At 38.2% G+C, this 10,107-nt stretch overlaps 1 protein-coding gene across 2 annotated transcripts in view; it reads left to right on the plus strand.

Annotated features, from left to right (window-relative positions):
* The window catches only part of MIPEP (mitochondrial intermediate peptidase), a 76,049-nt gene extending 66,193 nt beyond the window's left edge, over positions 1-9,856 (plus strand). For both annotated transcript variants that reach the window (XM_065638037.1, XM_065638029.1), the window contains 2 exons: positions 784-857; positions 9,594-9,856. In XM_065638037.1, the coding sequence (XP_065494109.1) occupies positions 784-857; positions 9,594-9,688 (169 nt within the window). In that variant the 3' untranslated portion in view covers positions 9,689-9,856. The remainder of the gene's footprint in view (positions 1-783; positions 858-9,593) is intronic.
* Positions 9,857-10,107: the final 251 nt, after the last annotated feature.

Raw genomic sequence — 10,107 nt, forward strand, 5'->3', positions numbered from 1 at the left:
AAAAACAGAGAAAATAATAAGTAGAATGAAGTGTTGTGCTACTTCTTTCTGGAAAGCATGCAACAAATGGGGCCACGTAGGTTGATTTTTTTTTTTTAAATGACAATTAGTTTTTAGCCTTTTTCTAGATTTTAAGAGGATTACAAAACAGGAAATAGCCACAGGTATAAAGTGTACTTTCAAACATGTTCATTGGTGCAAAAAAAAATGTGTCTATGTTTTAAAATACAGGTGTGCCAGTTGGGAGGTGCTGAAATCCATATGTAGATGTAATTAGAGGGCTTGAATTTCATAGGTGCCTAATTACTTGTAATTTTCTATTGAAATCAAAAGCAACTGTGGGTATTAAACAAGCTTCATGTCATTGACTTCAAAGCTAAGTATATCTGTCCTGCTCATTTTGCTTTGTGAAATTAAAAAGTAAATTGTGAGATCACAAATTTTGAGTGTTCTTATACCCTAGGTGAATGTTTAGAGTGTTGTAACAGAGCAACTTTTCCCCTTGGAGCAATGAAGGCTAAAATGTTGTTAGCAAATTAACTTCTATAAACACCAACACATATTCATATGCATAAAATTTGTCTAGCTCAGTTACTTATAGTATAATTTTAGATGTAATTTGAATTTGAGGAGTCAACATGGATTCAAGGCAGTCATTGTTTCATGGTGGAAGATTTAATTTGATCTCTATCTCTTAAGTTCTGTAGAGATCCTAGAAGAAAACCTGACCGAAAGTTTAACAGATTGTGTTTGCAGATCACTCTAACATCTGTGTTTCTCCAGGGCGATGGGTGAGCGTTACCGTAGAGAGATGCTGGCACACGGCGGTGGAAAAGAGCCCATACTTATGGTACAAGGTAGAAAAAAATTAAAACTTTTATTCCCTTGCTCAGGGAAGAAATAATTTAACTGTATTTCCCAGTTTGATCTTTTTAGTTTAATCATGGTTTTCATTGGATTTATGAAAGAGAACTTGTTCTTTTACATAGTTAAGTTGTCAACTTTGTGTCATGTTCAGTAGAAGTCCTTGTGATATACAGAATAAAAGACACACAGATGTTTGAGGTGAAGCGTTGGAAGGGGTTGTATTACAAGACTGCCTAAAGAATTCATAATAAGAGTATCGTATACTTGAGGGAAGTTAGACGACACCATTTTTGGATACAAAAAATGAGTAACTTCTATGTACAAGGAATTCATAATAGATCTGTTTATTTTGCATACAAGAATTTGAACTTGTTTTGGCCATGTCATTTTACTATCATCAAAATACCTTTGGTTGTATTAGTACTTTGAATATACATTTTCATGAAATGGAAGTCTGAAGACTAATAAAGGCACATGTTCATTATTCGTCTCAATACCATATTTGCCTTCTGAGTCTGGAAAATAGCTTTTTAAAGTCATTCATATAGCAAAATTACTGCACTTCATATATAAAAAAATTATGTCAGGAGAATAAAACAAGTTTGAGAAGCTGCTGAGTTTTTCTCAGATCTGTCAATGAGATCAGGATAAAGACTTTCCTCTGTAATGTTGCAATATTCAAACAAAAAAATTTTACATTAGTGTCGCTATTCCTGATAAGAGCACTTGGTAAGTACTTCATCTAATGGGCTATTCTTCAATTTGCTCTGAAATTGTTAATATTGAGGACGAATATTAATTCACTGACCTCTGATTGCTCCAGTTTGGGAGACTGGAAGTTGTGGATTTTTTCTACAGATAAGGAACACAGTGATAACGTGTCTGTATTTCATCATGAACTTGGCTCAGTTTCATAACTAGAACATTTCAGTTCTTTGACCCATTTGTTTATGTTTGAGGCAATAACCTCTGTTCTCACTAGACTCATCATGTATTAAGTAACTATATACTCTCTAGATTAGTCTATATTTCTGATCAACAGGGTTGCTTTTCCTTCAGCATGACTTTGCAAACTTACCTTTCTTTACTGATCTTGACAAGCCTGTGTTTGTAACCTCAAAAAACTGCAGCCCAAGATTGTGGATTGTAGTTGCAAGACAGGAACATACATCTTTACAAGTAAATCCAATTCTATTGCAAGTCATATGGTAGAGAAGGAAATAATGGTTTTAAACACCATTTATGCTCATCATCTCTTCTGTTTCTGGGATGTATTTTTGATTTTACTGAGCATGAGGTCTTCCAGGAATGTCCTAGAGGCTATGTTGAGGTTGCTGGCAGTGTGCTCTCTTGAATCAAATGTTATTGAAATGAAGTTTGCAGAATTCATCTCTGGATGAACTTAAATAAAATTTATGGATTTCGCTCTTGCGTGTGTGAGAATGCAGTGGAACATGGTACAATCAGTTTGGGGTTGAGAGTATGCATCAGTTATTTTGGACTTGTTACTGAAATTAACCTGAAAAAATGGCATCATAGTCCAAGAAATTTCAGGTTTATTTTAAGTTTAAAGGAAATCCAAATATGATGAAGTATTGCAAGGTATGTTGAAAGCACACAAACAAGTGCAATAATTAGATGTTTTAGGCATTTCAATATTTGTAGTCGTCATGCTCATAGTTCTCAGTTCATTTAGTGCAGATGCTTCATCAGTGAGTCCTCAGGACCAATAATGAGTGATGAAGAAGTGCGAGCTCTGCAGTGGGGGAGTTGAAGAAGAGAGCAAGCTGTGTTTAAGGAATAGTTCTGCATACTGCAGGACAGCAAGCTTGGCATTAATGGTAGAATAATGGGATCTTGTGTGATGTCACCAAAAGTCTTACATACAGTTTGATTTTTTTGGTTATGTTTTGGTTTTGTTTAAATCAGCAAATGAATTATCGCCAAACAGAGCTGTGTGTCACTTTAAGGTCAGTAACAGTAGTGGACCTGCTGGTCTGTTTGTTCATGTGCAACAGGAGAACCAGAGGACAGTAACTCCTCTGTGTCAGCATTAGCATGAATGATATAGTGGTAAGAGAACACACTTCTGATTTACCAAAAATTGCACAAGTCTTCAAGATGTTTTCACAGAATTACAGAATCATAGAATAGTTGAGGTGGGAAGGGACCTCTGGAGATATCTAGTCTAACCCCCTTGCTCAAGCAGGGCCACCTAGAACCAGTTGCCCAGGACCATGTCCAGACAGCTTTTGAATATCTCCAAGAATGGGGACTCCACAGCCTCTCTGGGCAACTGGTGCCAGTGTTTCCTGATGCCAGAGGGAACCTTCTGTGTTTCAGTTTATGTCCATTGCCTCTGGTCTTGTCACTGGGCACCACTGAAGAGAGTCTGGCTCTGCCTTCTTTGCACTCTCCCTTCAGGTATTTATACTCATTAGTAAGACCCTCTGAGCCTTCTCTTCTCCAGGCTGAACAGCCCCAGCTCTCTCAGCCTTTCATCATAGGAGAGATGCTCCGGTTGCTCAGTCATCTTGGTGGCCCTTTGTTTGAGTCTCTCCAGTATGTCCATGTCTCTCTTTCTACTGAGGAGCCCAGCATCAGAGCCAGCACTCCTGGTGTGGCCTCACCAGTGCTGAGTAGAGGTGAAGGATCCCCTCCCATGACCTGCTGGTGATACTTTGCCTGATGCAGCCCAGGATGCCGTTTACCTTCTTTATGGCAAGGGCCTGTTGCTGGCTCCTATTCAACTTGGTGTCCACGAGGACTCCTAGGTCCTTTTTGGACAAGCTGCTTTCTTGTTGGGTGCCCCCCAGGATATGTTTGTTCTTGGGATTGTTCCTCCCCAGGTGCAGGACTTTGCACTTCTCTTTTTTGAGCTCTGCCCCATCATCCAAATCAACCCAATATTGACCGCTGTGGTACACCACTAGTCACTGGCATCCAACTATACTTTGCAGCACAGATCACCCTGCTCTGGGCCTGGCTGTTCAGCCAGTTTTCAATCCATCTCCCTGTCTGCTCATCCAGCCAGTACATCGACAGCTGCTCTGTGGGTTTCTTAAGGAGATGGCGTCAGAAACCTTGCACAAGTGTAGGTAGACAATATCCAGTCTCCCCTCATCTACCAGGCCAGTTGTTTCATCATTAAGCATGACTTGCCCTCACTGAATTCATGCTGAATACTCCTGATGATTTTGTTGTTGTTCATGAGCCTGGAAATGGTTTCCAGGTTTAGCTGCTCCACTACCTTCCTAGGGATGGACGTGAGACTAACCAGCCTGTAGTTCCCTGAGTTCTCCTTCTTGCCCTTCTTGAATATAGGAGTTACATTTGCTTTTCTCCAGTCCTTTGGCACTTCTCCCAGTGGCCATGATGGATCAAAGATTACTGAGAGTCCCCTTGCAATGCCGTCTGCCAGCTGCCTCGGCACTCAGCATCCCATCAGGGCCTGTATCCTCTGACACCCAAGGGTACATCTCCTTTGCTTCAGATTACCCCATTGGCCACTTTTATGTTCTAAATTTCATTTTTATACTCTGAATTTCTTTAATATTGCTTTGAACAGAAAATTTAGAAGGTATTCAAGATAATAAAAATAACCAGAATTCATCAGCAGGTTCCTTGCCTGTACATATTGTGATATTCATCTATAGGCAGTACAAAACTTAAACAACCATGCTTGAATGACTCCCGGAAAATGAAATTCAGGTGACTCAGGTCTTTTGACAAGTTAATAATTTGATTGCTTGTTTGGGATTATTTGAAGTTAAATCATAGAACACACATGATGGAAATGCTTATTGTATGTTTATACTTAATTGCTCTGTAGTTATTACAAAAATTGAGAGTTTAAGGAGAAAAGTAAGAACAGTTACTTGTTCTTTAATTTGTTTAGGTTCCATAAGCTTCTGACTCCTTTTGCTGCATTTTTTCCTTTTCATTCCGGATGTTTCAGAATACTTGATTTCCATCTTTTGTTTATTTTCATCAATTGCAAAACTGCACTCCCATAGCAGATGACCAAACGGGTTCCTGATTAAACACAGATTGCACCAAACTTAAAAGCTTGTTGATTTTACTGTTCTTCAGAGAAAGAGTCCGGATTCTGTGCTCACTAGTGCCATATTTCAAAAACCTTAAGTTCTGTGGCTGTTATTTCAGGCATGCTTTTACATAAAGAAATGCACTTGTACAAGTCTGACTTCTGGATGCACGTATGTACCCTCACCCTTGAAGTGCTTCCGTATCTCATTGTGAAGTGAGCCATGTTCATTGACTGATAACAGATAACAAGTACATTTCATTTATGCAGTTTCTTTGTTAGAATTTTCTTCTCAGAAGCTATCTATTGTCTTTCTTTTGTGTTCGGATATGATCCTACCTTTTCATCTTTCTCCCACATGATTCCATAGACATACTGATTGGGGAAGATAAAGGATTTGACCTGCCATCCAGTGGAGTTACTGACAAGACTCCTGTTTGGACTAGTCTTTAATTAGAAAACAATATATACTTTTCTGTTGTTGTTTGGATTTGATTCTCTTGGCATTTATTTCCATTTTAAAAAAAAAGAAAGAAAAAATAACACAAAAGCTTTATGAAACATTTTTAAATGTATTCTGAAGTGACCTGTTTTACTCCTTTGATAATCTCCAAAATACAGAAATGGTTGTAAATATGGATAGCAAGAGCAATTAAAAAATGAGTGAACAATGCTTTATCCAAGAGGCTTGCTTTCCCACCCCGCCGCCACCTTAGGAGCTACAGTTTGAGAAAAACTTGATGCCTCTGTCATTTTGGGTTGGCCACATGGCTCTTTCAGACCCTCTCCTTCTCCGGACTATGTGGCATTAGTGATTCCAAATTCCTTTAAAGATACATAACGCAGGTGTCCATGCCAGTCCAGTTGTGTGCTGGCTGCAGGTCTGAACAAGATTTGGGTGTGCACCATCCCTCCCTTTCTCCCTTGGCACTCCCTGACTGGAAGGAAACCCAGGTGCACAGGCAGAAAGTGAATTGCAGTGTGAAAAGTACTGGGCTGGATGTGAAAAATACTGGATTGGATGATCTGGGAACTGAGAGAATGGAATAGATCCTGGAATGTGCTTCTCCTGCAGTTTTGATGTACTCACATTGCCTTTTGGGTCTCTAAAGAAGACCTTGTGCAAAATACATGTGAAGTTTTTGTTCTTGATTTGTTAATGCTGTATTATATTGCAGACAGACATATTCAGATGTGTGCATGCATGGTAATCAAACCAACTGAATCTGTAAATAAACATGCATTTGCTCCAATGCAGTTTGAAAATTCGTTTTTCCATGCCTCAAATTGTATTTCATGAAATAATGATGATTTGAAGAGGCTGTAAAAATCTTCAGATAATGATTGTATGTCTCTTTGAAAGTATAAGGAATATGTATAAATCCTAAAACTGATGCAAATGGCAACATATGTTAACTCAAACTACACGGTCCCAAAGTAATTAGTGTTCCAAAGGGGCAGAGGCCAAATTTTGCCACAGGCTTTGTTCTTTGCCCAATTTCAGTGATTGTAGGTTATAGCTAGCCATCTCTCAAAAGGGTGTGGTTAACCACAGCCCTGTAATGTGAAAGAAAACTTCAAAGCAGAGAAGATAAGCTATGCAGTTGCCTTAGGCTTGGGAGAGACCGAGCTGAAATAGGAGTTGGGCTGAATGTATAAAATACACTCCTAGATTTTAAAACTACAACCATCAGACCTTGTGGACATCTTACTAAATCATTTAGACTGAAGTGCTGAGTACTTACAATATATCAAAGCTGATCTTGCTTTAAAGTTTAAAGGAGTTTAAAGGGAGACATGACCATTTTTAACACATCTGGGTAGAGTAAGAGGTTAAAACACAGAAATACCATCGGTGTCTGTTTCTTTTGGAGTTGTCTGCTCTAAAATCTGTAGTTATTTATTTCATAAGTGCATGATCATTTTACTGCAGTAGGAGTTCTTCAGCAATGACCTCAGTTACTCTTCATCCTTCCCTTGCAAAATCAAATTCTACTAGTGTCTGCTTCTGATGTCAGTGATGGGAAAACAGCAATGCAGTAGACCACTAAGGCAAGAAATCCGTTTGTGTTATTGGAAGTTGGAAATACTGGGTAGGAGGTCATTTGACATCCCTAATGCCAGAAAGATTTTGAATTTTCCTACATATTTAAAAGAAACTATGTGAAGTCTAAACAAATGCAATTTGTAACACGTTTTGAGTGAGATTTGGTAACACACTATTCAGCTGCACTAAAATACATTCAAGGGTACTGTAGTTAATTATGTTTCTTTTATTAATTTTGTAATATCCAGGGTTGGAATGTTTTTGTTACGATTTACCATTTTTATGTAAGAGGGACATTAAATCTATTTGAAGATAATCCCAGCATCAGTCTCTTCCCTCTCATCATTATACTGTTAGCTTTTCTTCTTTTGCAACATGGTTTTCTTCTTTTGCAGTCATAGTTGAAAGAATTGTCCCCAACAGAATAAGTTTTAGTGTGTCAAAAGAATTGGCTAGCCATCATCCAGGCTGGCTGTTTTTCATAAAGTCAGTATTGGAAGCGTGGTTTTGTATTTTGGGCCTTGAGGAGTCGTGGTTATGTCTATTGTGGCCATCTTTATATACTGTCTGTGCAGCATTACAGTCATCCCTCTATTTTTATATCTGATAGAAGAGGGCGTATTGGCTATAGAAAAAACTTTCTTTTATAAAACCACATCTTAAAAATTGGAAGGAAGGAATAATTTCACCAACTTGAAATTTTTATACCTGAGCTATTCATCTAGGTTTCCTTTCTGGGATACAGGGAAAAGTAGGTTCTTCATAGGCACAACTCATCATGAAGGCCAGATGAGGGGCACCTGTGAAAGTCTTCCCACTTTTCAGTCTCTAGAAATAGAGCCAGTTAGCTCAGATGTAAATGTCCGGGGCAAAATGAGGCCAAAGAAAGGCGAAACGAATTGCACTGTGGGGACTGGACTGCTCCAGCTGAGTTTAAGGTGAAGCTCCAGAGTCATGCATGCCAGTGCATGTTCCAGCAGGCTGCCGTCCATGTCACCTTTCTAAGGCATTCTCTCCACTTCTGAGAAAACTTTGGGAAAATAATAGGAGTTTAAACTGGTTGTTAGGGAGCAAATATGCATGTCCCCCAGCCAGGAGCCAGAGAGGAGGAGTCTGCAAGAGGCCGTGGCTCTCTGAGGAAGGTAGATTAGTCGCTGGTATCTGGACACATCTGTTTCTCAGCCCAGCATATAGCAAGTCATTTTTCATTGTGAACTAGAAGTAATTCCACAGCAATTTTACTTACATTAGAGTAGATGACAAGTTTACCAAGTATTTGGAAATATTAATTCTGTTCTCTTTCATTTTGAGAATAGCTTGATGCAAACTTCATTTAACAGCATTTTGGTCAACCTATATATAGCTAGATATTTGTTTTCCTTTAGTGCTCAGGATTAATCTACTGGGTCATGGCCGTTCGTGTTGACACATGCAAAATGTGTTTAACTCAGATTGAAATGGGACTCTGTGAGGTCTTAGCAAGAACTTTATTTTTGGTCACATAGAAAATTACCTCAAGCTGGTCTGTTACCTGGTGGGTTTCGAGTCATTGTGTTGCAGTAAAAGATTCTGGTCTTTTCACAGCATGCAATTATAATTTCCACTGAAAGCAAATATTGTTGAGAATGTGAAAGAATATAAAATTATGTTCTGTAGGTACGCCGATCAGAAAGGGTAGAACAAGGTTATATTTACATTGGCAGTTGTCAGAAAGAACAGATCACTTCAAAGAAGTGCGAAGATTAAATTTTACATTGTTTGGCAGCTGCACTGTTTTTTTTTTCTGGTACAAGTAATGCAGTAAATTTCCATATATAATCTTGAAAATGTTAGTAGCAGTGAAAAGACCAACATTAATGTAATGTTAAGTACAAAGAAACATCTGAAAATAATTTACAGTATATATTCCCATGCTTTCTAAAGACTGGGATTCTGGGGAGGAAGGTGTGAGATTTTTAGCTGGTCTGCTTATAGAATTACCTGACAAAGCATTTAAGTGTGATTCTTCATTATGCTAATTTCCCTGTGTTATTCTCTAGCCATCTGCTACAGCTAACATATGCACTAGTAACAATTCTTAATAAAAGGTAAAGTCTTGGTGCTGTGAAAAGGCAGAACTAAAAGTGCAGTGCACTGAAAATGCATTTGTTTAAGTATGTTTCATACCTTGTTATACATTTCAGAGATATTTGTACTTTAAATACTAAATTAAATGTTTTTAAGGTGAGTAACACTTTGAGAAAATATGGGGTTTTTTTCTGGCTCAGTGAGACCTGAGACTCAGCAGATCAGGATTTAGATACCCGCTGAATCATGGATTTATTCCAGTCATTTGGAAATGACAGTCTGTGGTTACATTACTTTAAAATGCTTATAATTCCCTGCTAAAGCAAGATTGTAATGATAAAAATCAATTAACAATCTTGAAACCTGTCAATTCTGTGATAACGTGTAACAGGTAGCTTGAAGGAATTAAATAATCCCTATACATTACTTGTATTTCTTGACAAAGAAACATGGTAGCCATTTCTGTCATATCGTGACATTAAATTTAGTTAGCGATAAGCGTTGTTATTGACAAAGCTTTCAAGGTCACAGTATTCTTGCTAAGAGTCTGTTCTCTTGGTTTTGCAGGTATGCTTCAGAAATCACCGTCAGTTGAAGATTTTGTGGATGCCCTTGTTTCAGACTTAGACCTGGACTTTGAAACGTTTTTCATGGACTCCTAAAAGGGTTCTTCAGAACTGAATTATTTTATGGAAGATTGCATCCATCTTCATAATTGTGGATACAATATTGTTGTGACTGGCTTTGCTTCTTGGTGAACACTTGTAAAAGTTTGAATATTCATGTTGGTGGAACAGTAATAAATAATTTCATTGAATCACCTGGTTTCATTTATGAAGATAATGGCTTTCCTTTGCGTAGAAACTTAAGCATGGAATTTGAGAGAACAAATCCTCTTACATGTAGTGTTAGAAAATTTGATGTTGTTGGAACAGCTGGTTAAATGGGAATTGAACTCATCTTCAGGGTGAGTGGAGTGGTATGAATGGTCTTTTGGTAGGCATGTTGGATTCGGTATTGGGACATATCTAGTGAGTGTCATGACCCAGAACTGGGTCTTTCTCACATGCTTGTGGATATT

The sequence above is a fragment of the Caloenas nicobarica genome, chromosome 1, assembly GCF_036013445.1.
Source record: "Caloenas nicobarica isolate bCalNic1 chromosome 1, bCalNic1.hap1, whole genome shotgun sequence".
Classification (NCBI taxonomy): Eukaryota; Metazoa; Chordata; class Aves; order Columbiformes; family Columbidae; genus Caloenas; species Caloenas nicobarica.